The sequence below is a fragment of the Protopterus annectens genome, chromosome 4.part1 (genome assembly GCF_019279795.1).
Source record: "Protopterus annectens isolate FY-2018-M chromosome 4.part1, PAN1.0, whole genome shotgun sequence".
Lineage (NCBI taxonomy): Eukaryota > Metazoa > Chordata > Ceratodontiformes > Protopteridae > Protopterus > Protopterus annectens.
In genome coordinates, this window is record NC_056734.1 from 36,257,284 (window position 1) to 36,279,156 (window position 21,873).

The 21,873-nt window shown below is 38.8% G+C and overlaps 1 protein-coding gene across 1 annotated transcript in view; it reads right to left on the reverse strand.

The window, feature by feature from the left end:
- Positions 1-21,873, reverse strand: part of LOC122801170 (maltase-glucoamylase, intestinal-like) — a 516,102-nt gene that overhangs the window by 194,861 nt on the left and 299,368 nt on the right. The window contains exons 25-26 of the mRNA XM_044070733.1: positions 10,249-10,426; positions 6,224-6,411 (exon numbers count right to left, since the gene is read on the reverse strand). Coding sequence (XP_043926668.1) covers positions 6,224-6,411; positions 10,249-10,426 — 366 coding nt within the window. The remainder of the gene's footprint in view (positions 1-6,223; positions 6,412-10,248; positions 10,427-21,873) is intronic.

The following is a 21,873-nucleotide window of genomic DNA, read 5'->3' on the forward strand; positions in this document are numbered from 1 at the left end:
ACAGTGGCATAGGAAGCAACTAGAATAGATGTCAACATAATTGTAGGGCGAGATCTCAGAAAAAATGACAATATCAGTAGTACTGTGAAAACTAAAACCTGTGAGGAATATGAGTTAACCCAGGGTCCAATAAAATATTATTGTCACTTCTACACCTGTCCCCATCAAAGTCTCAATGAAAGCAGAGATAAACAGAGTTGGAACTCCAAGCTATAAAATGCAGTTATCTTGATCTCTTTAATTTGAATATAGTAATGCTTGAGCATATCCAGGATGTAAGACCAGGTAAGATTTAATCAGGCATATCAAGGGACAGACTCTTTATTTATACATATCATTATAAGCAACTGTTAATTGGCTGACTTGACCATGTGATTTAATGTGTCACCCATTTAAACTTTTCTGTTTAATTAAAGTTTGCTGTGATGAAGTTCTCATTGTAAGAATCAAAGCACTGAACTAATAAAGTACTTTTCGGTTGTTAAACTTTTTTTTTTTTCAGTGGATGCTCCCCTGCCAGTTGTCTGTTCTTAGATTGTTTTGTGGAACTTGTCTTTCCAAGGGAAATGCTGGACTGATATTGTTCTGGGCAATACATTTACTTGTGAACCTTCATAAATTTCTACAGCAAATCAATATATTTTTTTAGGTTTCAAAGATATAGATTGAAGATGTTTTTAATGAGCAGTACTGTTTGAATGAAGTTGTAACTTGCAAAAAGGCCTGAACGGGGCTGCAAATCACCTTAAAGAGAATGCACTCAAGGCATCCAAAGCATGATGGGGAAGAGAAAAATGACCAAATAAAGTTCTTCAAAATCATACACTTTATACTTTGAAATGATAAGCATGAGTTCCCTACAAAGCCCTGACTGTCAGCTCTCTGACCTACTAAGTAGTTTATCTCAACTAGTCTACTAGGTCAGCATGACTCAAAAACACAAATTCAGTATTTTTGCAGAGAGCAAGCTTCCCTGCACCCCCATGTGTGGAGATTATGTGCTATCTCCATGGAAATGCTACCTTCACGGAAAGCTAAACATGCAGAAAAAGTAACAACATTTAAAGGAGAAATAGCACCATCACTGGCCCACTAAAACAATGGAAAACATTGCAAAAGAATTGTAAAACTGGTCAGTTATAATCTGTCAAGTTATTGTTCTTTGAGTCTTATTTTATTTACTAATGAACACGGTCAAGCTAGTAAAGCTAAAATTAAGCATATCCAGCCGTGTCTGTGATCCAACAAAAAACACGTAGTTGCAGTTAAGTAAACTTCCTAAGTAGTACACTTGTTACCCAGGAAGACTATATCAATGGAAAAAAGAAAAAAGACAGACCATCGAGAAATACAATATCAAAGACAAAAAGAAAATACAGACCATCAAGAAATACAAGCTAGTCTGATGAAGAAGAAAAGGCCAGTGATGATTATTCCCCCATCTTACGGGTTGTTGAAAAGGGACATGCTGATGCTTATAGTGTGCTCCTCAAGGGCAGCAACTGGCATAGCACAGCAAATGTCATGTAACTTTTACAAAGTCGAGCAAATATTACAATACCAAAATCTTTTTTTTCATTATATGTGTGATGACCATGCCCTGGCCCAGTAATCAAGGAGCCTCAATTCTCACCACTAACACCAGGGAGGTTGTCTCCTAGAAGAGAAAAGGATAACTAATACACACAGTAACATACAATTTCCCTTAAGTGCACACAGAGATCACAGTCAGTCTGGGGCTGGTTGATCCCTTGCTCAACAGGTTCCCAATAAGACTCTCCACTGGCACAGCTATAGGGTCCAGGTCTCAGCCTAACTGGGTAAGCTAAAACCTCCAGTACCCTCTCTGTCCAACCAGTGCTTCATGTCCCTGCCAAGTAGCTGACACAACACACTCACACTTTGAGATAAGTATACAACTTCAAAGACAGTCCTGGGAAAGGCTGACACAGATTCTCCAGCTGTGCCCCTTTAACCAGACTATACGGTAGTAATTACTGCCACCACCCAGATAATAATATCAGCTGCTAAAAGGCCCTTAAAAGGGTGTCCAATTATTTGTTTATTATTATTTATTTCCAGTTTACCAGGGAGGTCCACTGGGTCCTGGGGACCCGTTTTCAGAGGAGGCCCGGGATGAAAAGCTCCAAAAATACAAATACAAATTACAAATTACAAAATATGAAATAATATAAGTGAAACATTGAGGTGACCAGTTTGTACAATAGGAACATTCATTATTACAAAATAGTCAAATACAACTTCACTAAGGTTATTCTAAAAAGGTATACAATTATAAAGCTGTCCTTATAGAGTAATTTGAGAAAATGCATTATATAAGCACATAGAGAAGAGAGTTAGGAAAATCTATTTACAGTATTTACCCAAGGAGGTTCAAAGATAAATAATTGTAGGACATTTTGAGAGCAAGGGTACATTCCATGTGGGATATCAATGTGTTCTTGGATAATTTTTAGGTGGGGTAGACTATATGCACTGCCTCACCTTTTTACATTCTAGGTAGGATATCAATGTATTCTTGTATAGTTTTAGGTAGAGTGAAGACAGGAGCATTTCCACTTAGTGGACAGATGTTTAAAAAGCTGAGTTTTGAAATTTTCAGAGTTTGATATTGTTCTTAAAGAGGAAGGGAGAGAGTTCCAAGTCTTGCCAATAGTGAAAGAGAAGAGAAATTGGCCAGCTGGACTTTTAGGTTTATTGATAGCAATCAGGTTTTCATGTTCGGACCTGAGAGTTCTATTGGGGATGTAGGGTGGAAGGATGTTAGCTAAGACAGGACAGTTAGATGGCTGAAATATAAGTTTGTGCGCTGTGGTGAGCTGCAGATAGTTTAGGTAGTTTGGTAGTTCTAGCCAATTTAGGGATTGAAGGGAAAGGCAATGATGGGTGGAATTTTTACAGTTTGACGCAAATTTAGAGATTTTGTTGTAGCAGCTTTCTAGTCTGCAGGTGATAGAAGATGACAAGTTGGTTAGGAGAGGAGCTCCATATAATAATGAGGGCAAAAGGTAGGTAGTGGCCAAAGTGTGCCTGGTGGAGTGAGAGAGAAAGCGATTATTCCTATATAGCATGCCTAGTGTTTGGTGGGTTTTCTTAATATTTTGTTGAATGTGTATGTCAAACTTTAGGAATTCATCGACTATAACACCGAGAAGTTTGGCAGAGGGAACCACTTCAATAGCGGAGTTGGAGTTACTAAGGACTTTGAAAGTGTCTTTGTCATAGGAGTAAGACTTTCTGGGGGAGAAGAAGAGACTTTTGGATTTGTTAGCGTTAAGGGAGAGGTAGTTTTGGCGCATCCAGTTTTTGGTGGTTGAGAAGGCATCTTGGGTTTTAAGAAGCAGTTGTGTAATGTTTGAGGCAGAGCAGACTAAGGCTGAATCGTCTGCATATTGAATAATTTTGGTATCGGGGATAGCAGTGTGAAAGTTATTAATGAAAATATTAAAAAGCATGGGTCCAAGGATGGATCCCTGTGGTACACCTGTTGGTGTAGGTAGGAAGGAGGAGATGGAGTTTTTCCATTTGACTGCCTGAGACCTATCTGATAAGTAGCTAGAGAACCAGGATAGAGAGTTAGATGAGAGACACAGGTTTGTTAGATGAAGGAGAAGGTGGTTATGGGAAACAGTATCAAAAGCTTTTGAGAGATCAAGCAAAACAGTAGGGACCAGGTGACCTGAATCTCGGGCTTGATTGATAGTTTCTCAGAAGGAAAGTAGAGCAGTAGTAGTGCTATGGCAAGAGCGAAAGCCATGTTGAGTTGGTGTAAGAAGATGGCTTTGGGTTAGAGAAGGCATAAGTTGGAAGTGGATACACTTTTCTAAGATTTTAGAGATTGGTGAGAGTAGAGCAATAGGGCAAAAATTTGTGATGCTGGTGTTCTTGCCTCCTTTGTGAAAAGGAAGGGTGTAAACTGAATGTCATAGTTTGGGGACATAAGATTCATTAATAGAACTATTAATAATGATGCTGATTGGGAGTGCTATCCCATCTGCGGCACATTTTAGGAAAGTGGAGGGAATATTGTCAGGGGCATTAGAGCAGGGTTTAAGTTTAGACAGAAGTTATAAGTTTAAGAACTATAAAGTTAGTTGAGACAGGTTTGAGCTCAAACATGGTGGGAGGGTTATCGGAAGAATTGGCGGGGGAAGATAGGGGAACAGATGGGTTATTGCTAGGGAAGGTCTTGGTTAGGTCAGATATTGTTTGTATGAAGAAAGAGTTAAATTCTGAGCATAGTTCTAGGTCAGATTTACTTGGGTCAGGGCAGGGATTATTTTTGTAGCTGGGATTAAGAAGAGAGTTTATTGAATTCCAGAATTTCTTGGGGTTGTTGTTATTGTTAGACTGGAGGTTGGTGTAATAGGATTTTTTGTCCTTGGTAATTAGTTGTTCACTTGGTTACATAGTTTCTTATACTGGAGCAAGGTGTTCGGCAGTTTATTGTTTTGGAACAGCTTCCATAGTTTGTCCCTTTGATGCATAATTTGTTTAGTAAGTTTAGATAGCCAAGGAGCAGTATTTATTTTTACCCTTTTATTTCTGATAGGGGCAACAGAGTTAAGCTTATCTAAGAAAACAGAGGTGAAGTGATCAATAGCAGCATCAAAAGGGAGAGTTTTGGAGGTTGTAGGGTTAAAGTTACTAAGATTATGAGTTAGGATGTGTTGATGTTGGTGAGGAGAAGAGTTGGTAGCACGATGAATAAAGGCTGGGTGGTGGTCACTAATGGTGTCCGGAATTGTTCTGGAATTGGTGATTTTATTTGGACTGGAGACTAGGATCCAGTCAATAGAAGATCCTGGGGGTTTAGTTTTGTTGGGTTATATGGTGTATTGTTTGAGTGAAGTTGTAAAGGTTGATGGCTTGGGAAGGAGAGAGAGAGAGTTAATTTTCTTCCAGTCAGTATTTACATCACCTAAGATGTATGTTTCATAGTTAACTTTAGTAGATGCCCACTGGAGAATGTCTTCGAGGATAGGGATATTATTCCCAGGGGAGATACATAGGGCAATAATACAGAAATTTTTGTGTATATTTAGTTTCAGTAGTCCAGCTGTAAGTTCAGTATTTTTGAATTGAGGAACTGGAATTTGGAGGGGAATTACAGTTAGTGATTTAGAGTAAACTATGGCAGAGCCACTATGCAATATTATAATCCAATGGTAGTATGACTAACAGTCAAGGCTTACTTTAGAGTGGCCTATTACAATAACCTCTATAAATATGCAATGTACTCTAGAGCTTATCTCTACTCAAACCAGCCACAGGTAGAAGGTTTTAAACATATTTAATAATAAATAATTAAAACACAAGACAAAACTACTACAACACAGACATATCTAAGAGTTCTGAGATCAAATAGAAACTTAAAATAATACAGTAGGACAGGTCTGATTTCAAAGAAAAATACCTAATTAATCTTTACTAGCTTTAACTATTCCTACAAGAAATCACAGTGCTAAAACTTACATGTGAGCATAAGGCAGAGTGCTGATAAGTTGGATATCAAGATCAAAATGCTTCCAGTCTCTTGTGAGAAATAGTATTTAAACATTACTAACACACACATGTCTCTAAGGCCCTCCCAAATTACATAATTTCTGACACTTAGGTTTTCCCAGTATTCATATTACATCATCTGCATTATTTATCAATCTAACATCTGCTCAGAAACTTTCAACAATACAAGGCATTTCACATATACACTCTAGAGCAATAAAGCACCTTCCACATGTAAATTCTGGCCATAAACTTTAGCCTTAAAACAATGGGTATGAAACCTTCATCCAGATGCACTGGAGCTGAATTCTAATATGAAAGGGTCACAACATGCTTCACTGGGCCAGTAGAGTGCAATGTTGTCACATATTTTGTAGTTCCACATTTCAGAGTATTCTTTAACACTCAAGAAACATGCCTGCATTTTACATTTATTTACAAGTGCCAGAATACATTTCAGAGTATTCTTTAACACTCAAGAAACATGCCTGCATTTTACATTTATTTACAAGTGCCAGAATTATATATCAAATTCTATTTGTCTAGGCTGGCAGCCTTCTCCCATCATCATCACAATAGGAAATAAGCATGCTGAGCTAAGACTTTGTCCACTAGTCCGTAACATTTATTTATTTACTTTCTTTTCATGGAATCCAAGATGTTTAGTAAATTTTCATGATCTCTAGAATAGCCTTACCTTGAATCGAACCATATGATTTGCAAGAAATGTGACATCCACTGCCAATGGTGTGATTCTTGGATACTCAGGATCAAATCGAGATTTGGTGCTAGATGCAACTGTAGCAGTTATCCCTGTAGATTGCATCTGGTACTCAACCAATGAATATCCATACGTTGAAGGGTAAAAGCACGCTGGTGTCTTACCTCCAGCAGCCTGAAAAAAAAAATAATTCTTTATTTAGGAATATAGATCTTGTTGAATGTGTTGTCCCTGCTAGGCAAAGTTGATTTTCAGATGGCACCCAGAAAAACTAACTAAACAAGTTATAAGTGCTTGATTACTCTGAATTCTCAGTTCAGCTTCAATACAGTGCATGTTTTTTTTTCCTCATATTTTTAGGATTTTCAGTCATCAGCTTTGTTGCTCACAAGTATATATGTGTGTGTGTGTGTGTGTGTGTGTGTGTGTGTGTGTGTGTGTATATGTATATATATATATATATATATATATATATATATATATATATATATATATATATATATATATATATGGTTCCCATTCAGAAGCCTGAAACATCATAAGCCTGAAAATCAAAATCCTGAAACCAAAAGCCTGAAAATTCAGAATCCTGAAAACTCAAAATCCTGAAAGACCAAAATCTTGAAACTCAAAATCCTGAAAACACAAAATAGACATACTGATGCCATTGTGGCTTTGCTATTGTTAGCCCTGTGGTGTTAGGTCATGCGTTGGGGTCAGGTAAGTGTGCGGTTGGTTTTATTTTAGGGTTAGGGGTGGTTTAAGTGAGTTAGGGTTAGGGCGCAGGTTAGGCATGTATGCAATAGTGACAAATATTGGGGTTAGGGGCGGTTTAAGTGAGTTAGGGTTAGGGCGCGGGTCAGGTGAGTGTGCGATAGTGACGGACCTTAGGGTTAGGGTTAGGGTCAGGGTCAGTTGGTAGATATTAGTGTCTTTATAGTGACATATTAGCATTATTTGTGTTTTCAGGATTTTGAGTTTCAGGATTTTGGTCTTTCAGGATTTTGGGCTTTCAGGATTTTGAGTTTTCAGGATTCTGAATTTTCAGGCTTTTGGTTTCAGGATTTTGATTTTCAGGCTTATGATGTTTCAGGCTTCTGAATGGGAACCATGTATATATATATATATATATATAGACACTGAAGGGCATAACACTGAATAGACAGTGTTGAAATGGCATCATGTTGAAATCTAAATATATATTCATCTACATGTTTAGAGAGATGGACTCCCCAAACCCCACACTCAAGCCAGAACTATACTAGTGCTGATTTCTGACTTTCACTAATAGGCTGTTTGTTTACTGGCGCAGTGTGCTTATGTATTGCGTGTATGCCCTTAGTAGTTATTCTGAGTTTAACATTTTACTTATTTAAATAAGTAAAAATGCTGGCAGGCAGAGTTTCACAGTCACAAATCAAATTTAACATGAGTTTTTAAAAATGACTTTGGTTTTAGTTTTATCCTATTTAGAATCATTCATGACACAAGTATGAGACTAATAATTTATCTTTTAATTACAAGTTTTAGTTGTATTTAAGATGCAACAGTTTCAGCTGTAACACAGTCATCAAGGGGTTAATTAATGTTCTGTCTCAGTGTTGCTTAGCTAGCTGCCTCTTTTTGCTTACCAAATCAGAGTGTTTTTTATATGTATATAAATGGCTGTCTTACATTTTAATGGTGTCTGATGAAGTTAACACTTGTTTAACGAAAGCGCTCACATTTTATTTGTTTTTCTTGTGGATTTTTATCATTAAATACACCTATGGTTTATCATCACCTGAGTGATTTGTGCCTGTGAAACTCTGCCTGACAGCATTTTAGCTTATTTAGTTTGTTTTGCTGCTTCTGTTTTTTTTTTATTTTACTTATTTAGTTCTGTGTCATGTACCCAAATGAATACATGCACATATGTATGTATATCACAAATGAATGAGTAAATGCATTTGCATATTATGAAACCCTGTCTTGCCTGCATGTACATACATATACACAGACACACATGCATGCAGATAATCTTTATTGTACTAAGATATATATATATATATATATATATATATATATATATATATATATATATATATATACAGCCCTATGGGCTGGCTGTCAGTGAACTTCAAGAAGTTGTGGGCTAGCAGAATACTACTTAATTTAAGAAAAGTCTCACTTAATAAAACATAGTTTTCTCATGTACTCTCCACATTCGAGTCCAGTCCACAAGACTCTGCATGTTCCTTCCCTTTTGATCTAGCCTTTCTCAGGCACCAGGTACATGATAAAGCATATGCCAGTGGTAATTGCTGCTTTCTGCTTTATTTATCAGCCAAAACTGAACCATTTATACCCACACAAAATAGCAGGAGAAGTGCTGTAATAATATTATTCCCTATGTCATTCTTTCAACACATCTGAGTGTTTTATTTATTTATTTTTAGTACAGAAATACAGAATGATGTGTGTGTGTGTGTATGTGTGTGTGTGTGTGTGTGTGTGTGTGTGTGTGTGTGTGTGTGTGTGTGTGTGTGTGTGTGTGTGTATGTGTTTGTGCGTGCATTTTATGTGTAGGTAAATTTGTGCACTCATATCCTGACACTAACAGGGCATAACACAAATTAACTAATCCTAAACAGTGTGATAATCTTTCACAGCATATGCAAATCTTCTTTCAGTTGTTCCTATTAAGGTTCACCACAGCGGATCATCTCTTTCCATTTCTTTCTGTCCTCTGCATCTTGCTCTGTCACATCGACCAACATTTTGTGTCTTTGATACTATGATATAGATGCAGATATAACTTTAGGATTCCCACTATTAACTTGAAAGGCATTCACTCTTCCACTGGTAACATATGTTTGAAAATCAGTGCTAGTGCAAAAAGGATGGACAAAGCAATGGAGAAATAAGAACACAACACTATTTCCATCCCCAGAAGATGGGAGTGGAGTATGGATTTCCCAGAACTTCTCCTCTCAGCAGAAATCAACAGACTATACCATAGAGTGTGATAGGGGCTTAACTAAGAAAGGAACAGAATTCCATGTGGAGTATAGGTTTGTGAAACATAAATCACTAACTGAAAACCTTCAAACCCAATAGACATCAGCTTGAAAAAGATTAGAAAGAGCATGTGGGCATTTGGGCCATAAAAACAGAAACAATATGGGGGATGTAAGCCAGTTTTGTTATTCTCAGAATCTTTGCCTTATGGTGGCCAAGTTATCCACTGAAAAGGGCAAATGCTCATTATTGAAAAGTAAAAAAAATGGACTTTTAGACATTATGCATAGTTTTACAAATAATCACATTGCAACTTAATTCTAAAAATAGTCATGTTGTAAATTAATATTTGGTATCATGACTTGCAAGGTTTTCTCAGATATGAAAGTTTACTCTCTAAGGACTATGTGTCTTAGGAAAATGTGTAGTTAGATTTCAGTTTATATTAGTTTAGTTAGATCTACAATTTTAAAATATTGTTTCTTTATGCATGGTTAATAAAGGTTTAAAATCTCATAATTAATGTGATTTCAGACTGCACAATTCTAAAAGTAGGATCTCATATCCTCTATCTTCTTCAGACGGTATCCATGAAATCTTCATCTCAGCAAACAATTCCTGAAAATATTGAGCTTTTTCTCAAGTAACATCTTGTAAGTTAAAATCATATTTAGATCTCTGTCAGCTACTGGGAACTAAATTAAAATGCTTAGTGATTTATTTGACAGCTGTAGTAAACAGGAAAAAATTCAGATTTGCACCACAATTTTTCATCTTTTTTTTCATACATAGCTATTACTTAAATGTTTGGAAATCAGATATGAAGGGTCAGTAATAACATTGTCATGCAGATTAATATTTTGATGGATTAGCAGCTATAATGTGATTAATGTTACAATTTGTAGAAGAAATGTGAAGATGAAGAAAAAAAAAAGAAGAGTATGCATGAAATATTTTGTGGAATTCTGAAATAAATAAATAAATAAATAAATAAATACAACATGACTTGCTTACCAACCATATGCAGCCTCGTTTTACACAGTTAGCTTCATTTGCTCCTTCTTCAGGGAAGCAGTCAAGCTTTTCAGAATCAACAATGTCTTTATCTTCTTGGGCACTGGTCCATGTCACAACATAATTACTTCCAAGATTAATCTGTAAGCCACTGAGAAGGGCAACCTAAAATAAAAGTTAATATATGTTCAAGGTGTGCACTATTTTCTTAACAAAAGGATGCATTTTAATTCAGGATTTAGAAGTTTCTATTTATCATGCAAAACAGTGTGAAAATGATAACATAATGAAAGAACAATCTTTGAACTCCCATTCCTGGTCCATTGTTTAGACGATAGATAAGCCACATAAAATACATTTCTAAATGTTAACTCATTAACAGCTTAAAAACCTATCTTATTTTGCAAACAGTGATAATGATGCGATCATTATTCACATAGTATAAAACTTTATGACACCTTAAAAGTTTTTTTCTCATAGCATATATGTTACTAGGCTGTTTGTATTACCTTCAGTTTTTCAGTCAAAATTTCAAACAATTCAGACTTTATAACCATATATCTGAATTATACATAAGCACTTTGTTAACACTGCCCAATGCCATTCAGAAGATAGCTGCAATTAAGTAATGATTGTTTTAATGAGTGTTCCTCTATGATGGCAAACACTAAAGTGACAGCTTCTTGGTAATTAATATTTCAGCAGAAAAAAAAAATGAAAAAACTTATATATACCAAGTCCACAGGCTTGTTTACTTGAGGAAGGGAGAAATCTCTCTAAAAGATGAACCATTGCCAGCATTCTCTTAGAAATTGCACTGCCAATGAATTCCTATGGGGAAAGCAATTAGTCATTTGACTTTTGTTTTTTTTTTTCTGTGAGATGCAAGACACTCAGGGAATTTCTCCTCATGGCTGTGTTGGGAAACCACGATAAACAATTTACTATCTAAACTCGTCATGCAGAAAAGATATAAAAAAAGGCAATATGAATGCCTTTTTTGTTAACTCTTTGTAAGTTCATGTATCATATTCATTAATATTTTAAAACCGCCGATGTAATTGCTTAGCTCTTAACAGCATATTTAAGAAGGAACTCCCTTCAATCACAAGATGTCACTTAAGTGTTTTTTTTTTTTTTGTTTGTTTTGTTTTTTCTGAATAAGTTCTGCAAAACACAAAACACTTCTTAATCTTCCTTTCGGTGATCACCCATTAAAAAAGGTACATCTACTTTTATTTACATTTCATAGGTAAGCTGAAGCACTGAACAGCATCAACTGATAACGAACGCACCAAACGTTCATGAATTTTTTTGTAATACTGTTAAATACCTAATCGCTATGTTCATTAATAGCACTGTCAATGGGCTTAGCTTCTCCTTCCTTGAAAAAGCACTCATCTTCCCCCAATGTAAAGGGGTTTCTTTAAACGATTACCATCCCGTCCTTTTGCACTCTTTCTTGTCAAGGAAAAAAAAAACTTGAAAAATGATTTATTGCAACAATCGTTAAACTTAATGGTTATCTCTAAATTTAAGCATGGTTTCAGAAATTATCGTATTGGCGACACTGTTATGCTTTTTGTTGGAGAAGATATCCATAGTCAACAGACCATGGAAATTCAGCTGAAGTAGTTTTTAGAAATTTTTAAAGCATGTGACACTGCTTTTCATAGATCACTGTTGCAGTTCTCAGAGGTATAGGGGTCCTACTCTACTGTAGCCGTCCAGCTTTGAAAACATGACCATGTGCTTCAAATGTCAGGAGTTCAAGCAGAGCTCCATAAAACAAACAGTTGGAGTATGTTTTTTTTTTTTCACCAAAGATAGTGCTCCTTCACTGAGCCCCATTTAATCTGTTAGTCGGCTAGTGATCTTCTAGAGCCGGGCAGATAAGTCTTCAGTGGCAATGGCTTTCCAATAACTTTATGATCTGTGTGTGTGTGTGTGTGTGTGTGTGTGTGTAAATGTCTTAGTAGTTAGAAAACTAAATGAGTTCAAATTGTCACTGCATTTCTAAAGGTGTTGTTATGCAAATGGACGTGTGGCCTTTCTGTGAGGGAAAAGCTTTTCTTTTAACAGAAATTATACTAAGGTATTGAACTTTGTGTCTGGAGCAAGTTTTTATGCTTTTTGGGGACTCTCAGTGGGTTACTTACCTTACCTTAGAACAAATTGTAGTCTACCTTGTAAGCTACCGACTCATCCAACTTCCATTTCTGGCTTTTGACGTCTCTTCAATGGCTTCTTCTTTCGGCTTTTTCCTGGTTAGGGGTCACCACAGGGGGATCATCTGTCTGCTCATGATTGGCAGTGGAGATTTACGGCATCGAGTTGCCAGCCCTGCATCCAACCTTGCACAGAAGGCACACACACGCATGCACTCACACCTAGGGCCAATTTAGAGTGCCAATCCTCCTACAGCATGTCTTTGGGATGTGGGAGGAAACTGTAGCACCTGAAGGAAACCCAATCAACCACAGCGAGGACATGCAGACTCTGCACAGAAGGCACCCCAGCTGAAGATCGAACCAGAGAGCCTCTTGCTGTGAGGCAGCAATGCTAACCACTGCTCCACCATGGCCACCCAATGTCTCTTTATTGGCTTACTGGGTCTATATTATGACACCAAAATGGCTAAACACTGAATGCCATTTCAGCGACACATATAAAATGAACTACAAGTTAAGTGAAAGGCCAGCTGACCGATTTTTTTCCTAGGGAAGAAAATTGCTTGGCTATCACCATGCATTTTCCCTTTTCCCCACTGTAGTGTGATATCGGAGTTAGTATATTTGGTTAGGGGGTGGGGGCACAGCACCTCCCCACATTGGGGGGTGTGGGAAATGAAGCCCCCCAGTTTGTAATGTTTGAGCTGGTGTGTTGTGTCTGGTTGGCCTACCAATTTTTTTCCCTAGGAAAAAAATCGGTGATCTGGCTGTTCACTTAACTTGTAGTTCGCTCTTTATGTGTTGCTGAAATGGTGTTCGGTATTTAGCTGTTTCTGTGTCATAATATAGACCTGGCTTACCTATGGAACAAAATCCAGTCACCATGGTAGCACCTTCCTATGTACTTAAAAAGAAGGAACTTTTAAAGGAGTTTTCTGGTGTTAATCCGGCTCCTTCTGTGATTAAGATGCTTGAGACACTATTGTGGCTGCTATTTATTCTTCATACCTCCTATTTTTCTTCTCCAGCCTTCTTGTAGCTTTTTTCAGCTATCAAGGACAGGGGAATAGACATGCCCTCTGAGGTTGTAGGGTGTCCTTGCTGGACAAGATAGAGACACTTTTGTCAGCATCAGGGGAAAGGATCATGGAAGGGTCTTCAGTAGATTTTGAAGGACAGGTAGAAGCTGGGACCAGTGTGCCTAACATGAATCAGTCTGTTATCAGGGAGACCGTGCTTTGTGAGAAAAATTGTCAGTATCCTGTTTCTAATTCTGTGCACAGGACAAACTTATTAGGATTTGACAAGGAACTTATTAATACTTCTTTGCCCTCTCATTCTTCAGGAAAGAAAAACAAAATGAGTATATTCCCTTTCTGACAGAAAATTTAATTCAGAACAGAAGGCATTGCGGGGGGATGGCTGCACATCAAGGAATTCTTCTCAGTTACAGTTCTCTGATTCAGGGGAAAATATTTAATCAACTATCTCTGCTGAAGTGATTTCTGTTTCCAACACATTGTCTAAGAAGTAGGGTATTTTTTCAGTGGGACCAGAATGAAGCTTCTGTGGGAAAAAATCTTTTGATGTATTACAGTTAGAGATTTCAAAAGGTGTGGCTATCCCTCCTTATTGCCTGCCTTAAGGAATGTTTTTCTCACTGCTTCTTCCTTACCAGATGGCGGCCTCCTACACCCAAAATGTCTGACAAGTTATGTAAGGTACCCAGGACACACAATTACCTTTCTTGAAATCCTAAAGCAGATCCAGCAGCTATTTCTATATACATATCTGCTTCTGCTAAATAGGTTACAATTGCTAACTCCATTCCTCCTGACAAGGATTGGAAAGCAATGGATAAGGTGGGGAAGTAAATGTATTCTTCCATTAGTTTAACTTTCAGAATTTTTAAACTGGTATGTGCATACATTAAAATAATTGTTTTTAGTTAATTAAGGTCTGAAGAAGCAAGGATTTTACTTGTGAAAGCGCTAACCTATTTGTTTTTAATTTAATAAAAACTGGCTGTGTTTCAAACTCCATACTGGATTTTATTCAACAGTTTTTATAAACTACTTTTATCATAAGGGCTGTGTTAAGTGGAAATCTGAATAACAGGGTGTGCCCACATTAAATGATCTTAAGGAGATGGTGGCCTGGCACAGATATTTGTGTATGGGGAAGGGCAGCATTGGCAACAGAACAGGAGTTTAAAAGTTTGATTGTATATAAAAGGGTTGTCTTTCACTCTAACCCACATCTGATGAAGTGTGATGAAATGAAAATGGATTTTCAAACAGCGTTAATGGAGACGGAGTGTTTTTATTGTGATGTTTTCTTTAATAAAACGTTACATATACTGGTTAACTTCATCCGTGGCTTTATTGGGTCGCTTCAGTGCACCTTTTGTGGTTTTATTGGATTTGCATTGTGTACTTTTGCCTGCACTTGGACTATATATATATATATATATATATATATATATATATATGTATATATATATATATATATATATATATATATATATATATATATGCATACATACACATATATATATATATATATATATATATGTATATAGAGATGTAGATATATATATATATATGTGTGTGTGTGTGTGTGTATAAATATACACATATATATAGCTAGGATATGATACAGCAGTTACGAATTACATATGTTCACAGGCTGTGCCAATGGGGGTGAGGGGTCCAATCAACAAACGTGTAACACGTAGCATCAACCCCCCCCCAGCTAGGATGATGAAAAATACAGACACACAATACAAGTAAACACACCACTACTTCCCAGACTACAGGCAGGATACTACCAGTGGTAGAGACCAACCAAGTCTAATCTTGAAAAAAAGACATGAATGTCTGATGTTGAATGGCAGACCACGCATATACCTGGTCTATAAGGTAGGGGAAGCCTGATGATCCATGGGGCGAGACAACATACGTGATGGGTCCTGAGAAGTGGGGAATGGGTAGTGTGTACTGGTGTGGCCAGACCCGACCTGCACCCGGAGTAGGGATGAGTGCCGAAGTAAATGTGCAGTATGGGAACTATGGGTATTGAATTATGGGCCTAGCTGTGCAGGTGTTGGCTGGAATGGTTTTATGTGGACCTCCCCAGTAGTGCGCATTGGGCAGAGCCGACGCCCAATGAGCAGCCAAGTCTGGTGTGAGTCCCACTGCAGCAAAGTCAAGTTTACATGGCAAAGGATGTTATTACCAGATGTGTTGTTGCAAACCCACTAAATTACACCAAAGAACACTTAGTCGCAACACCCCACTGTAGGCATGTAAGCTGGACTAATTGGCATCACAAGGTAGTACTGCTGTCCAGACCTCACAACTGTCCCTGCTATACACTCCGATATTAGGTCTGTCCCTCTCAATCCCCCTGAAAACTGGTGAGTGCTGAAGAAAAGGTGGTGAATTGCCCTTAATAAATAAAGATAGTAATACAGAGTTATAGACGTTTCATGTCAGAAATCCTGTATAAATCCGCATTCCCTTATTCTGCAAATGTTTCAGGTTAATACTACAAATATATAGAAAATGTCCCTGATTGTCCCTTATTATGTGAGGAGATGTCCCTGATTCTGTTGAGGTTTCCTCCGATTGGTTGAGAGCTATGTTGCTGTCCTCACCCCCACCCAGAGGTGTGATTGTCCAGACCTACCCCCAAATGCAGGGTATATACACAGCTGTTGCTATAGAAGAAATGCCCAGCTGTGGACCTTTCTGTCAGACATCCTGCACATCCCTGGACATGTCCCCTACTATAAGCCCCTCTGTGTGGCCCAGTAACACCACATACCTATCGACCCCTGTTGCATTCGTAGTAATGTCCACAGTCACAAGTAGGTGACACCCGCCACACAACTATATTGGTAGAATCTGGAACCCCCAACCCAGTTGTATTACCGCAGCTGTCCCAGACTACACATGTAAAAACACATGAAGGGAAAACCCAAGGACACTTGGATCACCACCTGGCAAAGTCTGCCACCACCCAGCACTCCAGACACCTACACCAACTACTGACACTGACACCTTCTGTCCTGCCTTGCATACATATCCCAACACCCTGCAAACCTGCACAAATCTTTGCCATATTCATTTGTGGTACCCTGCAAACCTGCACTACCACACCCCCACTAATCAGTCGAGTGGCTTACTATGCAGTTAAAATTACCCCCCTCCACCTACCAGCCTACACCTCCACTATTCACATCTACTCTACAACACAGGTATGGCATATGTAAACCTACCCCAATTACCTGAGTGTAGTCTAACCAGAAATGCTAAACTGGAATTCCACTTAATTTTACACTGACCTTCGTGAACAGTCATACCTGACATGTACACCTGACTTAAGCATGTATAAAACCTACATGCACATGAGGTAGCGCAGATGTATGCGGCAGCCAGTGGGAGTACACCTGTGTGGGGGGGTGCACTACTCAGTAGAAGCAAATAGGTTCAAGATACTGTAACCGGAGGTTAGCAGTGCTTACCATCGCACAAATCTGCACAAACCAGTGTGTCCTGCCCAGCAACAAAATAAACTGCCTCTACAAGGCTCAAACCAAGGACAGTGTACACTGTAGTCACAGTAGTCACCCACTAAACCATCACAGCAATACAGGTGAATGAGGTATCAGCAAATTAATCCTCACCACAGGTAAATCAAAACAAAAATGTGAGCTGAATCTATGTACAGTGTAAGGTGGTCTACTTTGCTACATAACATAAATATGTGAACTGGACTACTGCAGTAAGCATAGATGTGAGGTGTTATTGTAATAAAGTGTAGAAGTCCCCAGGTCACTATATAGTGTATGTAAACATTGAATCACAGATACCAGACACATAAAACCTGTAATGAAGAATATATTACTGCTAGAAGGCAAATATAGTGCAAATTAATTATTAAGCAATGCTAACTGCAGCACAGCTCAACTTAGTAAGAGTAAGCAATGTGTAGGGGAGCAATCCAATCTGCCTACCGGTATACCCCTATAAGCACTGCCAACCTTAGGTAGGTGTGCCTCTAGCCTAGCCTCTTCAAACCTGGCCAGTCATGGGAAAGTTTAGGTAAATGGCTGTATATAAACCACACAGGTGGGAATACATTTCATAAGTGGTGGTAACTTCCTACTCTAGGCAGAATGGCTGGTGTGGGTGAAAACACTCATGTTAAAGCACAGCTCTGGTGCATCCAGGAGTCTTAGCTCATAGTATGGCTCCTGGTACAACACCACGAGGAGAGACCACTGCAGGGCTATTAGCAGGGCTCGCAGTATAAAACAGATGACTGGGGCAGTCTCACTCGTGACCTCACCAGTGCCACAGGTATCCCCCGGGCTAGTGAGCAAGTCAGGCATCACCATGCTGACCTGAAGTGGCGGAGGGGGGATGTAATGGAACAGTGGATCCAGCAGTCTTGTCAAATGGCTAATGCCCCAATATTGAGTAACTACCCCTTCCACTAAGTAGTTAAGAATTGACTAGCTTGTATATACTATGGATATGTATGCTACATATCTCTGTATATGTCTGAAAAATGCACATGAGCGGGCTGTGAAACAGCAAGCCCATGATGCTAGGTTGCAAAGGCTGCGTTGTGAGGCAAGTTAGTATTCCTCTGCATGTACTGTCATAACAAATACATATAAGAGCGTTAGAAAGTGTCATACCAGTAGGAATACATGTGTAATATTCTGTGAATAATGGTATAACCCCTCGAGTGCTTCTGAGTACTCTTCTGTCATATGTAGTTGAACTGTTGCATACTATAAATAGTAGTGCTGTATTAAGCAGTGTTACCCACACTGTGGTATGCAGATAAAATGTGTAAGAAGGTCTGTATAACAATGTTGGAAGTGCTAAGAGGTCAGTCATATTGTACAAGCGAGGGAGACATAGATAGAAGACAGTAAAAGCCTCACATCAACTCCCTGATGGCACAATGTTCTGTGATGTTAACTATAATTTTGTTGTCACACACAGCAGAGGTTTGAATTCCGGGAGTATTAGTAAGCTGTATGCATAATCGTACCCCACAACTGTACGGATTTTGTTACAATGTTCAGATAGAAAGCTGTATGCATAATTACACCCAACAACTGTACAGAATTGGCTAGAGTGTTCAGATAGACAGTTGTATGCATAGTCATACCCCACGACTGTTCCAGTCTGTCCAGCATGTACAGATAAATGGCCACATTACCAGTCTGATACCCGGTCCCCCTGAAAAAGCAGTGTGAGGAACCCAGAAATGTAGGCAGCTGTAAATGACATATAACAGCAAGTCAAACGTGTACATAGTCATAGAATGTGTAGGAAAGACAAACCTGTCATTGTAGCACCTCACCCAAAGTGTATGGCAGCAATACATGACATATGTTGCATTAACAACTGCATTTTGTCATGGCTGTATGTAAGACACAGGTCACATATGTAATAATCTATAAGCATACCAGTGTACAATAAAATGCTATTGGGTAGTGTAAGAATACTTGTGAGGGAAATATCACTGCAGTGACTAGGAATGTTGTGAAACTACAAGGATGTGTTAGTTGTTAATTGAACACTCTCTCACCCCTACCATATGTGGGCCATAGCCCAATGACACTCCTCAGCTGGTATGTATACACTCCAAACATTTGTTGGGACATATGTCCTAATGGGTTATACATATTCACATTTGTTGCTATGCATGTGCCATGTTATAATATACCCATAATGGTGTCCTGTTGCCATCAATAACACCTGCATACTCTTGTAATAGCCACTGTTGTACCATATATGCATGCTTGCTCTGCAACTGTGTTAAATCCGGAATGTCAGGTTAATGGGAATACAGATGCATGATATTATACCTAATCCTGAATGCTGTTGACTGTTACTAAACCATATCTGCTATAAACCGGTGACAACGCAGCTTGTATGGGAAGGCCAGTCCCAGCAGACCCACTTGTCCCACCCCAGCTGGCCATGGCACCGGGCACCAGCACATCTGGGGCCCAGCCTGGGGCCTCCACCTCTGTGGGCACTGCGCCACCTTTGGGAGGAACTGCTGCAGGGGATGGGTCTCACCCCCCCTCAGAGCGGGCGTGGAGGGGAACCCGTCACCCGTCAACAGGTTTGGGCCATGGTGCATAGGGAGCTTGATCTGGAGTATCGAGAGCAGCTACACCAGCTTGAAGGCCAAGTGGCGCTATAAGAGGGTGTGCCTGCCCCTCCTACAGCACAGCCACCTTTGGTGCTGTGAAGGTGCAGTGGTGACTGACCATGGGTGGGGACATTGGTCCCACTGTTTCCAGTTGGAGGCTCATGGGCTTGCGACTTCCACACACCCCTCCCTGTACAAGGAGTTTATCCTGCAAATGTGTTATATACCGGCCCTGTATGCATCTTGTGTGCCTTGTCTGTTAACCTACCCAACCTCCCTCCCCAAATATACCTGCTAACACTCCCCAACATCCCACTCTCACCTGAAAAATAAAACAAGGGCAATCTGTTCCCACAACAAAATAACAGCCCAAACATAGCTGTCAATCTTGCGCATGTGTCCACTGGACACATGTAATCTGGTCTATTTGGCATCACAATGAATATATGCTGTCCTCACCCCCTACCCCAGGTGTCTGAGGGTCCAAATGTACCTGCAAATATAGTGTATATGCACAGCTGTTGCTGTAAAAGAAATGAGCAGTTATGGACCTTTCCCATATCCTTCGTGCACATGCCTAACTATTGTCCCTACTGTCTTTCCCTCTTTGTGCCCCATTTGTCACCACTTTCCTATCAACCCCTTTTGCTTTTATGTCAAATAAATTAGCACGGGGGTAAGAAGCAGTCAGCATCTTTAAGCAGCATTAATCGTGTTTGCACAGGCTTGCGCAGGGGTAAGCTATGCCTACACAGGTTGAGAAATCACAAGCTAACTGACTGTACGAAACCATAAGCGGATGTTAGCAATGCTTAGCATTGCGCAGACCCGTGCAAACCTGCTGACAACTGCATAAAAGTGCCTTAATCCCTCTGTAGCCAATGTCCCTTGTACTGCCCAGGAACAAATTGTAATGCCACTCAAAGGCTCGAACCCAGGACCCTGGACTCCATACACAAAATGATCTAACACTAAATCATGGCAGATATACATACCTGATGTTTTCACAAGCATATCATCCAGCACAAGCAGTCAGCAGTACAGGGAATTTACTAATATCATATCACACAACCACTTAATGCAAGAATTCTGGTCAAAGTGTGCCAAAATGTGGGTACAAGTAGGGATATATGGCAAATACTGCTCTAAGATACCTAAAATGTTGCTAGTCACACAGTGATATGCATTAGACCACATATCATGAAGGAGATGAAGTCTTAAACACAAAAGTGTTGGCACGAGTTACTGACTACAGTCCTGTGATCATCCATGTCAATTGCCAACAGAATTAGGTACAGACCAAAAATATGATCTGAACATGTATGGACATATGAACAGATATATATCTGGAAATGTAGACAGATAGACAGTGATATGTATATATATATATATATATATATATATATATATATATATATATATATATATATATACAAATATATAGATATATATCCACAAATCTGTATATATATATATATATATATATATATATATATATATATATATATATATATATATACACACACACAACACACACACACATATAATGATATCTATAGATGTATATTAATATAGATACAGATAGAACTGTGTAAAGCATTACTACATGGGAACAAACACCTGAACCACTCACTACAACATAACAGACCATATGCACTGCTAATGGGGGTGGGGGCTCTAATGAGGGATACCTGGCAATTAGTGCTCTGCCCCCCCCCAGCCCTAATGGATATGTTGTGCAATCCAATAGCCAGCACATGTATATTTTGGCTACAGGACCCTGCACGACACAGCCACAACGGTTTCACAGTAAGCCAATTCACCTGTACATGTAAGGGCGATATCTGTAACATAACATGCAGAGAAGTCATTCTAAAGTAGGGAATGTGCAATGTGGAAGGGGTACACATCGCAATGGTTCAGATATGCACACACATCTCTACTTTGACAAATATGTTCAGGTATATGCAAATATATGTCTATATATATATATATATATATATATATATATATATATATATATATATATATATATATATATATATAGGTGCATACACATATACACAGACAACAGGTATTAGTAGCCATACATATGTAGGAGTAGTGTGGAAATACTAAGTGCAAAGTGTAGCCCTCAGCCGCAAGCCCTGTAACTTGTACCTGTGAAATGTGCAGTGTGGCAACCTGTCCCACAAATGAGAAAACGTACATCAAACATATGCCCACTCATAGTTCAAAGGACATGACATGACA